General features: G+C 35.6%; 2 protein-coding genes across 3 annotated transcripts; both read left to right on the plus strand.

Moving 5' to 3' along the window:
• Positions 1–4,290: 4,290 nt before the first annotated feature.
• On the plus strand, positions 4,291–15,028 carry LOC121869322 (la-related protein 7-like). 2 transcript variants are annotated; one of them, XM_042370610.1, is made up of 2 exons: positions 4,291–4,590; positions 11,547–15,028. In XM_042370610.1, the coding sequence occupies exon 2, from the start codon at positions 11,588–11,590 to the stop codon at positions 13,274–13,276; it is 1,689 nt and encodes a 562-aa protein (XP_042226544.1). In that variant the 5' UTR covers positions 4,291–4,590; positions 11,547–11,587; the 3' UTR covers positions 13,277–15,028. The 2 variants fall into 2 exon arrangements, with proteins under 2 accessions (XP_042226544.1, XP_042226545.1); XM_042370611.1 differs by lacking the exon at positions 4,291–4,590 and adding an exon at positions 5,613–7,100.
• A 2,670-nt stretch (positions 15,029–17,698) lies between these two features.
• Positions 17,699–19,597, plus strand: LOC121869323 (peroxisomal biogenesis factor 3-like). The gene has a single exon (XM_042370613.1). The coding sequence runs from the start codon at positions 17,843–17,845 to the stop codon at positions 19,046–19,048; it is 1,206 nt and encodes a 401-aa protein (XP_042226547.1). The 5' UTR covers positions 17,699–17,842; the 3' UTR covers positions 19,049–19,597.
• The last annotated feature ends 9 nt before the right edge of the window (positions 19,598–19,606 follow it).

Raw genomic sequence — 19,606 nt, forward strand, 5'->3', positions numbered from 1 at the left:
ACAGGCTGACTTTAGAATTACAGTACAAGAAGCTGGTTGTCGAAGGGTATACAGCAAGACAAAAATGGCAAAATTGCTCCTTAAGTCTCTTTTCAGGCAGAGCCTTTCACAGTTGGCTCAGAGACCTACTATCATCCCTGAGTTTCATAGCTCAGCCCCTGTAAAGACTGAAAAAAATAGCAGAATTGGTCCTGAACAAGAGGCAAAGCCATAGCTTTTGGCATAAATTGTACCGATTGGTTGGAAATGGATACCATAGGGCCTCTGGTCTCTCAAGGACAACTGTTGCCAATGGTGTAGGGAGGTAGGGTTTATTGGTGTACCCTTAGGGTTAGCATATCACTCGGAGCTGAATAACGGGTTTGTTTATCCAAAGACACAGAATGCACCACTGATAGTTTGTATGTATGGAAATCACCTGGCTGTAGGTTCTAACAGAAAAAGGATGTCAGGATTAATCTTACCACTTTTCTATACATTTTTTTAGGAATCAATGTGGAATGTGAAGGAGTGTCACCACTTATTAACTTTCAGTGGATGCAAGTCTTACTCTTCTGTCACTTCTATTTTTTAAAGGAAGTATGGAGAGAGTAAAGGTAAATAATTAAATTGTATCTTTGTTTGGATCAAGCTCAATACTGAGTTTACTAGATTTACTCATACATTTCTTTTCACATGTTTGCCCTGTCAGTTGATTGTACGGTTATAAATAAAACTTGAATTATCTTGTAGAAACTGATTGTATACAATAAAAAGTTCTAAATTTTGTCAATGATATAAGATTGAGTATCTATCTTCATTCAAACCCATTTTAAAGTGTAAACAAATCATATTCCTTAGTTGCAGTAAATTCATGTGTAATTCATCAGTCAGTCTTAAGTATGGCAAATTAAACTGAAGAAATGTAATTAAACTTTAAGCCACTAGTAAGTGATCCTACAAACTAGTTTGGCATTTACAAAAGTATAACATATTATAAATCTCATTGAGACTCTTGAGTGACCTGTCAGAAAGACCACAGCCAAGCACCACTGGTTAAGGTCGCAGCACTTCCCTCCAAACATGTTGCCCGTTGGCCAAAACGCCCAACAAGCAGCAGGATTTTGGCTGTTGCTAGAAATGGACAATGATTTAGCAGGGATCTTTGCTGGCCGGAGTAGTGCTCAAATGAACTTCATATAATTTCAAGTAAAAATTGAAATAAATCATGAAACAATGATAATTTAAAATATAACACATAAGCGGTGACATATTTATATTTATTTGTCACTTAAATTTTTTTCAATTAGTATTATTAAATCATTATTCAGGGTCCTCTTTGACCAGCCAGCCACCGCCACTTTTAAAGAAACTTCATGATGCACACATTAGTCTTTTCTTTAGCTTTTGCAGATGCCTCACTTGCTTCAACAATTGAAGAACTATAGCACAGATGCGCCAACAAAACATCTCAGTGTGACGCAAAAGTCTCTTTGTTTTGCTGGCCGTGTTTGCCAAACACGTTTAGAGGAAAGTGCCCAGTGTGCCGTCTTTAGAGTGTAGGTCCTCATTGCTTCCTCAGCATTTGCACTATTGACTCCTCACTGAACCCCAGCCAACACACCATAGACACCTGAAGGCATCCAATACAGTTTTATAACCAATTCTTGATTAATCTTGTTTTCTAGCATACAATACTTATTATTTTACAATGAGGCTTGTTTTACCCATTCCCCTCCATCTGCTTGGGAGTAGCAGCTTGTGGAAATAGACATAGTGACATTTAATTTCTATTAAGTTTCTCCAAATTTTCCCATTTCACACTTAATATCCTGTATAAAGATCCCACCATAAACAATTAAAATTGCACAACTGGCAGTACTGTACATTAAATATTGCCTATGTTTTGGGCAATAACTATGGGCCTCGTAGACACAACAGGTACTGTATTGTATAACAGCAGTATAACATCACCAACACCAGTACCATACAGCATTATCAACACCAGAACAATACAGCATTATCAACACCAGTACAGTACAATCCACAACAGTATTGTATAACAGCAGCATAACATCACCAACACCAGTACAGGACAGCATTATCAACAAGAGGTCAGGGATGCACTAACGTCTGACTTAAGTCTGGTGTAATAGCTCACTAGCTCAAAATTTTAAGTGAGGGCAAAGTAAAAACTTAGTTCACATCCTGAAAAAAAAATTATAATTATCATAGCCCAAGACAGTCGTGGCTAAGACTGTATTCTACTGCATCAGCTGATATTCGTCAACTAATCTGAGTGCGCGTTACAAACATTTCAGCCAATCGCAGGGCAGATACTAATGTAAACACCAAACGCAGATGGGAGACGAAATGAAAGCTTCAAGCGACATTCAACACAATGCTACAGCCACACATCAAGAACAATGGAGTCACAAAATAAGAAAGCAAAGCTCCAAATTTCATCACCAACGAGCTTTATTCACTGGTAAATGAAGCATGCAAGAGGAAACGGGTTACACAGCAAATATTTTCCTATGATGGCAAAATCAACACGAAAAAATGCATTGGATATAATTGCCAACAGTGTCACCAACGTGGCAGAGATCTACTGAACCGGTGTGGAGTGTAGAAAGATCTTAGGTCAACGATGAAGCAGAAGGAAGCAAGGAGGAGACAAGCAATGAAACAAACCGGTAAGATCACTGTGTTTCATATATTTTGGTTGTTTATACACTGAACCAAAGTGAGGTTAGGGTAGCCTCAAAGATGTTTAGTTAGGGGTCAGTCAGTATTTTTTTAAAGATAAGCTAGTTTATCTAATACATTTCGTGTAATAGTGGCTGCTAGGGTTAATCGTTTTTATTCCAATAGGTATTTTGGATTTTTTTACCATATCACTAGGATTCTTTTTTAGGTTAGGTCAAGTTCAGGTCAATCAAAGCAATTACACTAGAAAAATAATATCTTATATCATTTGGCGAAATTAGGGTAAAAACGAATTTTTACCTCTGTTAGTGTTGTCATAAGACGAATTATGGTAAATATTAAGAAGTTGCCAACACCTACTTATATATTGAGTCTTATATAGGGAAAAGATACACTCTTAGATATGAAAATTCAGGTTAGGTTAGCTTAGGCGAGGTTAACATTTCGGTGTTGAACATTAAAAGTTTAAAAGGGATATAATTAAATAATGTTTCCCAAAAAAGAATCATTTTTTTACGGTAATCAGCATAAAAATCTACAATATAAAAAAAAATTTAGTGCTGTACATGAAACCAAAAGATCCGAGTTTCCATGGGAAATTTAATATATATATATATATACTGGGCTACCTACATCCTCATGTTCAAGCATTTCCAAAAGAGGAATCCATCTTTTGACACAGTAATTGTGTTGTAAACAGCATCACTGACTGCTATTCTGGCACATTTTACTGGTTCATACTGTAAGGATTCTCCTGAATGGTGTAAGTTGGGTTAAGGTTAAGAAAGAATACGGTAGGATAGGCTAAGTTTGCGTTAGGTTACATTAGGATAAGTCACGTTAGGTTAGGATTAATTAAAGCAACCGTCATTATGGTGTGTGTTGTAAGATCTCTGGGTTACATGACCTATTACAGGATGCAGTTCATAGTTCATCTTACTGCCTTCATCCTTACTGGCGTTCAACTTCACTGGCGTTCATCGTCAACGACGTTTATCTCTACTGGCATTCAAATTTACTGACGTTCATATTATGGCATTAATCTCCCCTAGCGTTCATCTTTACTGGCATTTAGGTCACAAAAATTGCGGATCACTTTCTGCCACATTTACACACAATTGCAGGGTCTCAATTGTTTCTCTTTGACAACACAACATACATACTGTATATCGCTTTTCACTATTTTTTTAATTTTTGTATTTATATATGGTCCTCTATTATTATTATTATTATTATTATTATTATTATTTAACATTGTTTTAATTTTTTTATTAATTATTGTTATTGTTATTATTATTATTATTATTATTATTATTATTATTATTATTATTATTTATTTATTATTATTATCTCGCCCCCAGGCCCTGGTCTGTTAATCCGTAAAAAAAATACACATTCACAGTCGCTCACAACCGTGCTATTGGCACTAGTCGCGACCTAATGTACTGTAGGTGCATCCTCTTGCATTTCGTAATGCTGAATCTCAGCAATTATTAAATTAAACTTACTGGAAAGAGCAATCGATGAGAACACCGTGCTCACATCTGAGGGTTGGCGACCACAGTCCTCTACTCTAAACATACTATATATAGTTACTAAACGATAAATTAGTTATTTTACTGCCATCTATCTTTAAGCTATGTAACTATCGTAAAGGGTTGTCAACTTCAAGTTGTCAGATATGGATTATAAGAAAAATATAGCGATATAGAAAGACATTCTTGGCGTTTCATTTGATGTACTGTGTTGGTATTGGGAGTTGCTGGTCCTGGTAGGGAGAGGGTGGACTCACGGTGGACGCCACACACACCGACGAGTATGAGTGTCTTGGATCAGTTAGCTGCTGCCGATCCTATTCTGGCGCGCTTTATTGAGGGAGAAACACAGAAACAGCGTTTCCAGGTAAGTATATATACTGTATAATAGTATTAATAATCACGGACTGGTGGTATGTTGGCAAAGGTTATTGAGCGAGACGCCAGGGATGGAGATGCGTGTTTATGTGAGGGAGGTACAGAGCGACCAAGGACGTATACTGTATCAAGAGTCTCCGCCCCGGAATATTATACATTATAGACTACAGATCATGTTATTATGAAACTTTGAAATTGTGTCAACAATCCAACCTTTAGATTATCACAAGATGTGCAGTGGTTCACGCATAGATGAATCTTTATTCAATAAAATCGCCTAAAACCAAATCGTCATTCATGTAAGCATGGCATCAACATGAACCAAACATATCAGGTATATAACACGGTATACAAAACAGGTCCATTGGCTGTTCTCAGGCTTGGTACAAGAATATATATATACGTTCAGTGTTTTTTACTCATCTGACAATCATTTCTTGTGCAAATCAGCGGTTTTTGCAAAAATTAGCATTTTCATTGGTAAATTTGCATTGTCACACCCTTCTCTGTTAGAAATTAAAAAATATATTTTTCTAGTGTACAGTATTTCTGTGTGTTTAGACCGAATATGACCTTCATTTCTGGCGGAAATTAGCCAGGTTTTTTATCGATTTTTTTTCGTTGGACGTTTTCCGAAAAAAATCATGGCAAAATACACCAAAAAACACCAGAAAACCAAAAACCAAACCTAACCTAACCTAATTGACTCTCACCATATGATGGAATCACCTATTTCTTACCTTATTGGCCTGGTTCTTGTTCGTCGTTGGATTCTGAGATTCTTACACAACGCCACATATGTTGGTCTTTGCGATATTTACATGCAGTCTTGCTCTTGGTACACTTTACTAAGGTTTCTTTATGAAGGAGATGCAGGAGACACGCAGTGTTGGAGGTGAGGCAGGCGGTAATGGAGGAAGGTTAATGGAAGAAAATAGAGAAATTTTTGGATATGCTATCTCCGTTATTATACATTTCCGCCAGTAATGTAATTGATGAAAATTATCTTATAATTAGACGCCTTATTCGAATATGATAATAGATTAGTGGTAGGAATGAACGGTGTGTAAACGCAATAATACCTTTTTATTTATAACAAACAGCTAATTTGCACAAAAATGGAGGTCAAATTTGAGTAAAACACACCAAAATACAAAAAATTAAACCCTATTCTCATACAAAAGTAACCAACCTACCTAACCTACAAGAAGCAGGAGGAAAGGAGGAGACAACTGACTCCAAAGTGAGGAGTATAACCTCAGGTAAACATGATGGGAACCTGCAGACAGCCAATGGGCGAATATTAACCCAGGTATATAATGTACATACAGTACTGTACAGATATACAAATGTAAGCCTTTAAGGGTAAAATTATCATTTCGGTCATCTACCTAACCTAAACCTAACCCACTGGATGACCGAAACAATACTATCCACTTAAATATATTTGTCTCAGAATAGCTCACCAAAGCCATCATATACTGTAGCACATCAACCTTAAGTAAACATGAAAATAAAAGAGAGACACAAAAGGAGAGGTGTAAACATCCATTGACTGTTCTGAGGTTTTGGTACAAATTTTTTTTTTTTTGTAGTTTTTTTGGTATGTTTTATTAAAATTTGACCTCCATTTCATGTGCAAATTAGCAGTTTTTGCAAAAAAATAACAGTTACATTTTTCAGAGATACTGCTAATTTGCAAATAAATGGAAGTCAGATTTGAGTAAAACCCCCATAAACACACACACACACACACACAACAACAACAACAACAACAATTCTCATACCAAAGGAACCAACCTACTTAACCTAACCTAACCTACAAGGAGGAGGAGGAAAGGTGGAGACAAGTGACTTAGTAAGAAATATAGCCTCAGGTAAACATGGCAGGTACCTGCGGACAGCCAGTGGACGAATATTAACCAGGAGAGGGAATAGATTACTTTCACATTATAAATACTGTACATTATTTGCTAATTTGGGTAATATTTTAATGTTGCTCACCAAAATCAACAAGGATCATCTAGTTTTGGGTAATACTACTGTATACCAAGTGAAAAATCTTAATAGAAGTAAGCTTCGTAATACTGTATTATATTACAGGAAATTTCCATGCAAGATATGTTGATGAAAAACAAACTGACCCTAACCAACCTACCTGCGAATATTGACGACTAACCCATCAACTCGTTATTTGTTTTGATGCTTATATTCTTACTATGTTTTCATCAAAGTTAGGTAAATATTTGTTTAATGGCTATGGTTATGTTAGGTTAAGTTTCAACAGTGTTTTATTCAAATCTGACCTGCAAAAACACACCTAAATATACCAAAAAACCCTGTGCTCATAAAAAAAAGTCACAGCCATTAAACAAATTTTTACTGTGAGTTCTGATATAATTTTTTTTTATTTCTTCCTCTGGTAGATAATTAGCCGACTTGGCGCGCACTACTTTGTCTTTCTTGTCCAATCACCTCTGATTGACGTCAGTCGCCAGGGTATGTTTATGAGCCACACTATCCAGGTGGCTGTTCTAATATCCACAAAAAACATAAAATTACACCATATCATAGTTAGTTCTAATATGGGGGGAGGTCTGGTAAGTGGGGCCTCATGGTAGGCTTAGTTAGGTTTCTTTGGCTAGGTTGGTGAGGTCTTTTAACAATGCTTCTGCTGCTTGTTTTTCTTATCAGCTAAGGTTAGGGTTGATTTAATTTAGAAATAACTAGCCTGTACTTTTATACACATTTGCCCAAATTGTGAGTGTCCACTTGAAAACAGTAAAATTACAGCATTTTTAAAGTCTTTTTCTATGAAAATATACGGCAGGTCAGCCATCAATAATTACTAATTACTAACCTATTAATGTAAAATAGATAAAATAAAATCTTCCAATCCTAGGAAGTTAGGTTAAGTAATTCTGGTTAGTTTATCTTGTTTATGTACTGTAGTGTGTGCTGCGCTAGGAAAGTCTAATATTTGGGTATGAAATACCACTAAGGCAAAATCACCAAACTAATAATTTGAAAATTGCTATAAGTCTGTTATTATTATTAAATATACAGCGAGTCCCCAAGTTATGAATGGGTTATGTCCCTGAACCATGTTCATAAGCCAGAACATTGTTAATTCCATGGGTTATGTCAAGTTAATACTCAACCCTGCTCTCACACAACAACAACAACAACAACAATATCTCTCGTACATAGCAAATATAATGTAAATACCTGTACAAAATACTGTAAATTATGTGATGTTAAACAATATAAAGTACTGTAATATAAAAAAAAATAATTCCTGTATACGGTAGGTATTTGTGATGAATATATTGGGATCCCATTTGTAACTGGGGGACTGCCTGTATGCTTATATAAATAATATAAGCTGCTGCTTTTTTTTCGTGTTTATATGACGGAAGTGTTAATGTCCATGAAAAGCCGTTTGTTTCTTGGTGTGGCTTCACTGACCTAACCTGAGCTGGGATGGGGATTTTTATTTGTTGGTGAGTGGTGTACTGTACACATACAGTATTCTACTCCTGTCTGTTATATTAGTTGGTATTTTATTTATGGCCCATCTAGTGGTTTAGCCCGAGGTTACTAGAAGAAATTAATTGGCAAGTGGTGAAATTACATAAGCTCTGTTTTAAATAAGGTTGGGGAATATGCTGTGTTTTATTGTTTTGGGATTTACCAACCTTGTCACGTCTTTCTTTTTGTGTTTCTATGTATTTTCTCGTACCAATACCTTAAAATTGTGCAGCAACACTAATACATTATGTTGTGATGGCTAATTTACTGTATATACTCAGTACTGTATAGTTATATTTTTATGATCAAATTGTTATGCAAAAAGTATGGGGTCAAACTACATACTGTACGTGTAATATTTTTGAGTGGTTAAAATTCATGCATTTCTGTGGGTCATTTACAGTGAACATTAGCTACCTAGTACATGCTTGTTGTAGGCAAACCTTACCAGTAACCTCCTTTATCCTAGGCTTGCCTACTTTACCCCTAGATTCTTTCTTTTTGTTACTACATGAAGCTCAGTACCTCATTCACTATATATGCCACTTTGAAGTTACAAATACGTGCTACAAATGAAGATTTACAGATAATTTTCCTTTCATTTGCATCCGTTAACATTGCTGGTGGCATTGTTGCCAAGTTCGACTCATCACTGTAGCCACATTCCCCACGCCCTCTTGTTACCAGGCTAAGCTGTGAGCTGTTATGGTTATTTTGCAACTCATAGTATTGGGTAGATATATATATTTTTTTTAACTGTTGCATGTACACACAATCCAACACACAGAATGTAACCCCAAAAATGAAAAAAATCATTATCAAAAGATCAAAAACATGAAGGTAATAAACATTTCTTTGTGTGCGAGAGTTATCACAAGCAGTGGAGTGGAGTTGTGGCAGCATTGTTGCTAGAGGGTAGGCAGGCAGAGACAGTGTCCCAGCTGGGCGGCATTGCTATAGCGAGCATTGAGGGCAGGTGGCCAGCGTGTCTTAAGGCTGTGTGTACACAGTTTGTATTAGTTTTGGTACAGTACCGCAGTACTCCGGAAAATTCTGTGGTCCCATGGGAGCGCTGAATTGGAGAGTTTCAAACTGTATATTTTTGAGGAATTATTTTGTATTTTTGTATGTACCAATGTTGAACTATGCATTATCCTTTGGAGAGAATGTATACGTTTTCTATTATTTTTGAAAAGCAGTTGGGTTGTAGCCGTTACCCTTAAGTCTGGAATACATCTCCACCATGTGAGCTCCCATTGAAGTGGGACTCTCATAAGTACAGCAGCTCCCAGATTTTACTTAGAATTTTTAGGTGTAACAAGCTCCTGCTGGTTATGCTTGTAAGAATCTTTTTTGCTTAGTAGAATGTATATACAATAGAGTAATGTGAATGTTTGTAAAATGGACATGAATTTACATCTATGTATGAAATGGATTTAAATAGGTTTATTTTGTCTTGGGAAACATTCCCTCATTTCATAAAATATTGGTAATTTGCAAAATTAAGATCCCATTCTCCAGTCAGTCCAGTTAAGTGAGAGAGTGTTAATTTGTATTATATTTGAGTGTTATGAACTCTGATAACATATTGAATGGCAGCTGCACAGCCAGTAATACATACAGTGTACAGTGGTCCCTGGTTTTTCACGGAGGTTACATTCCTGATATTGCCGTGAAATAGCAAAACTGCTAATGCGCTTTTCCTAATTTTCACTTGCCATGTGATATTCAATATTATAACCTATAACCTATCCCCGATTACTTTTATGGCTCTAAACATGTTTACAATAATCTGTAAACTTCCCTCCCTCTCACATATCATTAAATAACATGTAAAGACAACTTAATAAAGATGAGAACGAAAATCATTTTAATTTACGTAACTAAAAAAAATACAACGCATAAAGAATACAGTACTGTACTGTACTCACCTGCCCAGTTATGTTGTTCTGTCCTCTTGATCGTGCCAACTCTCCTCTTGGTACATGATGAATGAATGATGATAATTAATCTGTAGCATACTGTTGATTAGTTCATCCCATATGCCCAAGCACATGCTGCATAGCTCATGCTTCTCTTGATGCTTTTCTTTATTATTTCAACTTTCTCGATCTCTTAGCTTGCCATTGTCACCAGTCAGTAGTACAATATACACCGGCTTTCACACAGAAACTCGTTTGCACATGTATTTCAACTGCATACAAAATCAGTAATACCTGTTGCAATGAAAATACGCAAATACAGGTTAACAACCCTTTATCCGAAATTCCGAAAACCGAAAAGCTCTGAAAACCGAAAGATTTTTTTGTGGGGCAATTTTTATTTATTTATTTATTTAATTTTTTTATTTATTTATTTTTTTTTTTTAACAGGGATTAGCCCACCCGGGCATAGATCACTGACCCACATCAGGGCCTGGGGGGCAAAAATGTAATAGTAATAATAATTATAATTATAATGATTATTCATAGTAAATAAAAAATGTAATAAAAATACACCAAAATAAAATAATATGATAACATTAATAATAATAATAATAATAATAATAATAAAATAAAATTAATAAAAATAACAATAATACAGGAGTACTGTAATAATAAAATAATACTAATACTAATAAAGAAATACAAGAATGAAAAAAAGATCAAAAGTGAGAAACACGACCTAGACCTATGAATTATTATTATTTTTATTATATTTTTGCCCCCCAGGCCCTGATGTGGGTCAGTGATCTATGCCCGAGTGGGCTAATACGCATTAAAAAAAAATAATAATAAAATTAAAACAAAATTATAATTCTGAAAACTGAAAAATTCCAAAATTCGAAATGCCTCTGGCCCCAAGGATTTCGGATAAGGGATTGTCAACCTGTAGTCGAAACCGCAAATAAAAAAAGACCCAAAAAACGAGGGTGCACCGTGTCACACATTACAATCATCACTCATGCTAGAATGAGTTATTATTTATTTACTGGCATAGTACAGTACTGTGCTTATATTTAGTTTTGTGGTATACAGATTTATTTTTCAGTACATACTATACTGTATTGTACTGTACAGTACAGAAAATTTTCAGTGCCCAATAATATTTAAAAAAAATCTTCCTTCATTATTACTGTATGCTTAATTTTGAATTTAAATAACATTTTCATTGATATTATAGAATAAATTTCAGACAATAAATTAGGTAAACTCGGGTAAAAAAAATCATTGTCCTAAGGGGTCGGGTGTGATGTTTGCTGTACTGGTACAGTATATGAATTAGGGGATTGGCTCTTAATTTTATAGTCTATATAGAAGTAAGAAGTTTCAATTAGATTTTCTCTCTTAATTTGCAAGCCATTAGATTTAAGACCTTGTAAGAAAATGCGCAGTGACAGCGCATATTGACAGCATCATTGTTTCTCGTCTACAGCTGGAGTAGAAGAAAATTCAACTTTGGTCCACCTCAAGAAAATGGAAGAAACTACAGGGGAATGTACAAACATGGAGGAGGCCAAATCAACTTCCGAGAAGGTTGGAGAAGAGAAAACTTCCCCAAAAGATGTAAGACAACGCAAGAAACTTCTCATATCCAAGATAATGGCACAGATGGAATTCTACTTCAGCGCTCCTAATATTAGTAAAGATTCATTTATGAAAAGTCTGCTTGAGAGTGGACCATACATTAACTTAGACACATTCTTCAAATTCAACCGAATTCTATCTCTAACAGATGATATGAACTTGTTAAAAAAGGCTGTAAAGAAATCATCCATATTGGAACTTTCTGAGGATGGGCTGAGAGTAAAGAGGAAGTTTGAAGTTGAACTGAAGGAGAAAGAAATGGAATGTACAATTTATGTTGAAAACATTCCACCTCACGGGGATCATGATTGGGTACGCCAAGTTTTTGCACAGTATGGAGTCATTGATTACATATCCCTTCCCCATTATCGACGCTCAGGCAGGCCTAAAGGATTTGCATTTGTTGAGTTTAAGACCCCTGAAATGGCCAATTCAGCACTAGAGGCATTTGGTACTTTAGAATGTAGAATTCCAACAAACATTCATCCTTCACAGTTGCAGAGTATCAAAACTTATGAGGGAACTATGGATGAAGACCCATTAAACATAGATGTAGAGGACACACCAGGTAATTTTAGTTGTGATGTGAAGCCGGGGATGATTAAAGATGGTGACTGTGGGGGATCAAAGATTGAAATTGAAAATGAGAGAGAGGGGAAGTTGGATGATGTTGGTATTGAGGGAGCAGACAGTACTAAGAGGAAACTGGAACATGAGAACAGTACTGTGCCTGAAGAAAACATTCAATCTGCCAAAAAGCAAAAGTTGGATGTTAATATTGATAAACCTGATCAGGTGACCAGTACAGAACCTGCTGAAGGAAATTCTGCTATTGAAGAGATGCCATCTGTAAGTAACAAGAAGAGTAAGAAAAGAAAGCGAAAGCGAAATAAGAAAGAAAAGGAGGAGGTACTGGAGAGTATGTATTTAAGGGTAATGTCAAAGGCAGATTGGAAGTGGTTAAGAAATCAGTATCTAAACACACAAAAAGAAAATATGAAATCTTTGAAGAGGCTACTGCTAGGCAGAGACAATTCCCAAAATGTTGAATATTCTGACTATTGTAATCCAAATTTTATTAGAATATCAAAAGAATGCAAAAGTGATCAGAAACCAAATACTAAAGCAGTAGAGAATCTTTCACAGAAGAGTCAGAGCTCAAAGCCACAGTTTATTCCAAATGCAATAATAAAAATCAGTTTTGAGGAGCCACCTCCAGACCCTAAAAAACTTAAGGATACTATCCGTGAAGGTGGTGGTGGTGGAGTAGCATATGTGGATGTTAGTGCTACAGAGAGAGATGTCTTTGTCAGATTTTTATCTGAGGAGGCAGCTACCACATACAAGAAGACTGGATGTTGGAGCCGCATGGAAGTTTTATCTGGGGCCGAAGAGGAAGAGTATTGGGATCGCATCATCACTTGTTGGTCTCAGCAAAGAGGAAGAAAGAACAAACAGAATGGGAAGAGCAGTCACAACTATCCTAATCAAGTACGGGGTAGAGAAAAGTTACTCCAGAAAGCTGTTAGAGAAGCACAAACTACTAAGGCCAATTTACATATCATCTTTGAAGATTAGTTAGAAAAATTACTTCAAAATGTGGTTGTAAAACTAATCATTGAAATGGCATCATGTGAGTGTGCAGAACTGAACCTTTTAACTCATTTGGTGTTCCTCATGCAGTGTCTGTAGACATTTTAAAGATTTTCTTCCTACTGTATATCCTTAGTGAATATTATTGTTATTGTCATAAAAACAGCAGAGGCTATTTTTGGTCCTGAATGATATCTTCAGTGTTTAGCAGATTTCACACTTATGGTAGTGGTGGAAGATTCAGCATATTTTCTTCCTATTCAAGAATGTTTTTTAGATTAACCTTTTCATCACACATGCCAAACTCAATTGTTGTATAGTATTGTAATCACACTCCACATTAATGTATATGTTCCCTGACACCACTGTCAATAACAGATCATTTATAGCCTTTTGTAGACTAAGGAATGTATATATAAAGTCTAGGGGTAACAATCCAGGCTAATGTTTTAACATGGATGGGAGGCACAAGTATGATTAAATATTGTAGTACAATTCTCCTGTGATAACCCTAGCTGTAAAAGAGGGGTCTGTGATGTAGAGGTTTACCAATAAGGCTGAGAGCTAGGCAAGTCTTGGTGTTCCAGCAGCTTGTGCATGTAGTAGACCTTTCCTTGTTGGTCATTCTGGATTTTGAGCATCAGGTTTAGTCCAGCCTCATCCATTGGAAAGAAGGTTATACAATGGATAATTTTACTTCATATCAGAACTAAGTTGTGTTTACACTGTGTATTTAGTACTGAGGGATATATATGACTGCTGCAAAGCTCTTGAATTATTTTCTTTACTGTAGTAAGGTAAATTCCGGCCATTATTAAATTGAGATTGAAAGACTTACTTGTGTTGAGAATCCAGTTAATTGTCGAAATTTTGCCTAATGGAAGTTGCTCCGTAGTGACATTTAGGCTTACAGAGGATGTGCTGTCACTGTCAATGCATAGCTTGGGTTGCAACTTGTAGACGTGATCTGTAAGTGCTGATGTCTCATTCTCCTGACTGCTAAAACATTGTATTTCCAAGATCAATCCTTGGTTTCAGTGTTAAGTGCAGGTTACCCAGATTTATTTGTATCTTTTTTTATTTACCTATATTTATTAATTAAGCTAAAGGAATTGAGTATTTGTAAATACCCTGTATGTTGGCCAGAAGTGCAACAAAGAAGTCTCACTGACTGATTAAAGAATACTGTACTAATTAAGTATTTGATATAGTATTTTAACTTTATACAGTAGTTGAAAAAATATGTAATAAGCTGACTTTTGTTGAAATTTGTCATAATGGACTTGAGATACTCATTAAATTTTCTGTAAGGTTCCCAACTGATCATTCTGACTACAATACAAATTGCTCATTAAAGTTTCTCAGGCCTCATTGTCTGAGATACTGTGTTGTGGAAGTAGAAGTGGGAGGAGTTGAATGTTGATGCTGCTTAAACTAAATGGATGGATTATTTTAGGAAATACAGGGGCCCCCCAAATTCGTGGATTTTTATTTCATGGTCCTCTATTATTCGCGGATGACACCCTTGATGTACCCAAGAATGTCTGTGGGTAGTTTTAAATTTGCCGGCATTTTCGCCGCTGGGATAGGGAGCCAATCGTTCTTGAGACAGTTATTTCCTTTACCTGTATTGTAAATGTGTGTGTGTGTACACAAAACACACAAATAATAATAAATGGAAAATCCTCTCACAAATAATTGAATCGGCTGCTTGTCCAATTAACCAGTCTGTTCACACATATTTATATTTGGGTTTTAAGTAACGAAACCCAAACGGTTGTTCCTTTGTTTTATTATAAAAGGTTGTAGATATAATTCCTGAGTGTATATCAACCGTAAGTCTCACTGTCTAGGAGTGAATGAGAAAGGGACGGCGTTTATGTATGATAAACGTTAGGTCACGTCCTTACGATATGAGTTGAGGTGAGCTACTGAAGCTTAAGGGCATCGCAGTGCGCGCTTACAGAAATGCTGAGCTATGGGTCTCGCCCTCTTGGGTAAGTTGCCCGCTCACGTGTCCATATCATGTCTCACTCATAGACAGTGGAAAGTTACAGGGGGTGAATCTGAATATAATATCAGATGTATTGACCCATTTATATAATACGTTCTGTTGATGAGACAGGGGCCTATTACATAATTAATCAGAAACAAATTTATTAAAAATGTGAGTCTACCCTCAATAATTGTACACAAATAAAAATGTAACACCCGTCTGCAAATGTTATTCGCGGCCCCCTGCGAATTTTGGGGGGGGGGGCTGTTCATCACCTGTGGTGACCTGGTTGCTGTCAGGCATGCTGAAGCAAAGTTTTACAGCTGGGTTCCCTCCCTAATGCCAAACCCACAGGTTGGCAGTCACAACTCCTTGAGGTAATCAAAGACTAACTGCCTAAATTCTTTTAATTTTATCCTGAGCTTTGTGTGTTTGAGTTAAAATGATTCCATGTACCAAAAAAAAAGTTTTTATACATTTGATACTTTGAAAATTTCAGCTATATTTTCTGAAACTAATCTCAGTTTTTTAAGATTACTGTATATTATATTAATTACTTAGTAATTTAAAGTAACTGAAGTCACCAAATTATGAGTGACAAGTTGTCTGCTAGAGGATGGTGTCTTCTCAAGGTCAGGACAAAAATTATACTGTACCTTCAGAAAAAGTGAGCAAACTGTATACTTCCCTGCTCTAAAGATGGCAGATTATGAAAAAAAAAGATATTGTAAGTGCAAGTAGTTTACAATACTGTACTGTATGTATTTCAGTGAGCCAGAGTAATGCTCAAGGAGGTCTGGTGGAAATTTTGTAATGGCACTTTTTAAGTTTAGTAAACCCAAGTCTTCAGTTCCTTGTTGTAGTATGTACAGTAGTACTGTACTTCATAAATGTTTCAATTTGTTTCATTTCATTAAAGTTAATGATCATGTTTCAAGTGAAAATCACCCCTTTCTGATTGTGAACTGTCCACATTTCTGAGTATAAAATAATGAAAACTGATTTACTTGCCGGTACCGTATTTATATTATTCCAGATTTATGAATGCCAAATACTATGCTGTTCTAACGTTTGACTCGACATCTCCTTGGATCTTTGTAACATTAAGCTCATTCAGTGTACTGTACCTGTATATGAAACAGCTTAGGTAATTTTTTAATAAAATTTGTGGCTTTAAAAAAAGTATATTTTTTATCAAAACCTTTTGAGAAAATAATATATATATATATATATATATATATATATATATATATATATATATATATATATATATATATATATATATATATATATATATATATATATATATATATATATATACAGTATATATATATATACAGTAGTATACCTGTACAGTATATGTACTATAATTTATTGTGTAAAGAAAGTTTATTTTGATATGTAGTAATATATGGAGGATTATGTTTCTTGTGCACTCAGCAGTAAATTGAATACAATCAGGTATAATTGTGAAGTAAAATAACCCTTTTGTGGACTAGCATCCTGCCAATGGAATGAGGTAACCCTCTAACTGCTAAATTTGATGTCACAAATTAGGATCAGCACCAATTCAGCCACAATTAAAACAGAAAAAGGATTGTATGTCAAGAAATACTGCACTGTAATGTACTACACTTTATGTGTGTGTGTGCACACGTGCGTGCGTATGTTAATAATAATCACACTAAAAATATTTATACCGGTAAACTGTAAAAAACATGATGATAATTATAGTAATGGTTTATTGAAATACAGGTACCTCGTGTTTTATGCGCGTTTGATTTAAGCGTTTTTGGTATGACGCGATTGTTCAGTTAATACCAAAACCTAAATTACATGCACCTATTTCTTAAATAACGCACTCAAGCCATTCTAAATTTGCTGCGTATTCATCTGGCAGCGGAGTCGTGTGTGATGCCTGGTGAGGTGCTTGTAAGTATTACCATAAAGTCACAGTCATATCAACATGAACAATTTTAATAATAATATAATAATAATAATAATGTGTACAGCAGTAATGAAAAGATTATTACAGGTTTTACCTCTCTAGTCCGGCAACCTTGGGACCTGACCGGTGCCAGACCATGGAAATTCACCATTTTCCTGGACAGATAGTGACTTGCTCTTACGTTAGCACCACTTTTACTGCTTCGTGGTCTCTTTGAAGACATATTGAAGGGTTAAATGTTGTACAGTAGCTTCTCAAATTACAAGATCACTGAGTAATATTAAATTTAATTTGCAGGTCCTTGTCCATGAATTAACAGAGAAGTGCTGGGACAAGTGTATGGATCGTCCTTCAACACGTCTCGAGTCCCGCACAGAGGGTTGCATCACTAACTGTGTGGAACGTTTTATTGATGCCAATAACTTCGTAGCTAACCGCCTTCAGAAAGTGGCCACTACTTCAGGACTTTAAAGCTTGCTTATTGAAAATATAGATTTTATTCAGAGGAAACACTGCTGAATTCAGTACAGTATTTTAGTATTTTTAAATGTACAGTATAATTTTCTTTTTTTCATTTTGACAAACGGCCAAAGACTGCTGAAGTACAATGTTTGCCAGAGTAAAAGATTTCTTGTATAGACACCGAAGGAAGTTTGTAATTGGAGGTGCAATTATAGGTGGTGTTGCTGTTCTCAGTAGGTATGCAGAATTCAAGCTTCTTGAGTGGCATGATCAACAGACACGTATTTTGATGGAAAAACAGAAAAAACGGCAACATTATGAAAACACTCACAGAACTGCAAATGCTACTGTTTTAAGTCTGTCTCTTAATATGAAAGAGGTAATTTCAAAAGAGCTTGATGCAGATATACTTCTTCAAGCAGTTAGAGAGCAACCACAACATAAACACAGCATTTGGGAGCAACTCAAGATTGTGGGATTCAGCCGTGCCATATCTACTGTTTATATTGCTAGTTTGGTGGCCTCAGCTGTACGTGTACAACTTATGCTGCTTGCAGGATATACATTTGGTGATGTTATTCAATCTTGTCATGCCGGTGCACCAATTTCCCAAACACTACAACAGAAATATCTTTCAGTTCTTCATTACCTAGTTGAGAAAGGTATTCCAAAACTGACATCTCAGGTGACTCAAGCTGTGACCCATATTGTCACTGGATTACCTCTTGGACGACCCCTTACATTGTCTCAGTTAGAAGCAATTTTTCAGGAAATTAAGCTCATTCTAGCTGGGGAAAATTCATCGCAAGATGATCTTTATGAGAGAAAAATAACAAAGTTAGAACCTTGGAGTAGATATGTGTTTGAAGCCCCAGTACCACCTGAAGGAGATTCAGGGGAGGATAGGATACTTTACAATATGTTAATTGAAACAGATGATATCATTGACAGTGAAGATTTTAGTACTGTGGTGGATACATTAATCCAACATGGTTTCAATCATTTGTTAGATAGAATGGCAGATTTCTACCCACTCCCAAAAAGTCAGCAGGGGTTTTGTGGTTCAAATGAGAATTGGGTGGATAATGTTAGTAGAGATATTCTTCCTAATGTTTCAACAAGTGAGGTTGACAGTTTTCCACTGACACAAATTACCCCTACTCACAGCACAAGTTTCTCAAATAACAGTTCCCTTCCTGTGGCTAAATTGGTTCCTCTCTTGTCTGGGGTGGTGCATGGTGCACTCTCTCCTACACCTGGACAGCTTCTGCAAAAGATTCTTACTGTTGACAAACTTGATTCATTGGGAGCAAATGTATATGAAGCTTTTGCATTACCTTTTGGGCAATAACTGAACTATGATCAGGTCCATTATAGTACATATTGGTATTTATAGAAATTGGAGATTACAGAATACTATAATACCTGTATACACTGTACATATTATTATTTATGTGGGAAAAATGAATGTAAAGTATAAAACTAGGATAATTAACTCATATATTATATCTGTTAGGCTACTGTAATTTTGCATTATTTAAGCTTCATATCTTAAATGAGGTTATTTTAGCAACATCATTAACTTCTAAGAAAATTATAAATTAGGTCAAGTTTGTAAGAGAGTCCACTACATACAGACCTATACTTAGATATTCTGTAATGAAATGAACTGTACTGTCTTATAACTTACAAAAAATATTTGAGCCAGTGAATTTAAAGAATCAATTTACATATGTCATAGGCTAATCAGTTTCAGTCATTTATTCCAAACTAATATCAATTGAAAGATGATGCCAGTTTAGATAAAAGAATGACTCGTCTTAACTAGGCACCAAGAGATGTAAATTGTTTAATGTCCAGTTGACTCCAGCATTTAAGGAATAAAGGTTATCTACCTGAACATGTTTTT

This window comes from Homarus americanus, unplaced genomic scaffold, assembly GCF_018991925.1.
Source record: "Homarus americanus isolate GMGI-L3 unplaced genomic scaffold, GMGI_Hamer_2.0 scaffold36734, whole genome shotgun sequence".
NCBI lineage: Eukaryota > Metazoa > Arthropoda > Malacostraca > Decapoda > Nephropidae > Homarus > Homarus americanus.

What these genes read in the sequence shown, in the direction of transcription:
- LOC121869322 (XM_042370610.1), top strand. Translation starts at nt 11,588, where the DNA reads ATGGAAGAAACTACAGGGGAATGTACAAACATGGAGGAGGCCAAATCA.
- LOC121869323 (XM_042370613.1), top strand. Translation starts at nt 17,843, where the DNA reads ATGTTTGCCAGAGTAAAAGATTTCTTGTATAGACACCGAAGGAAGTTT.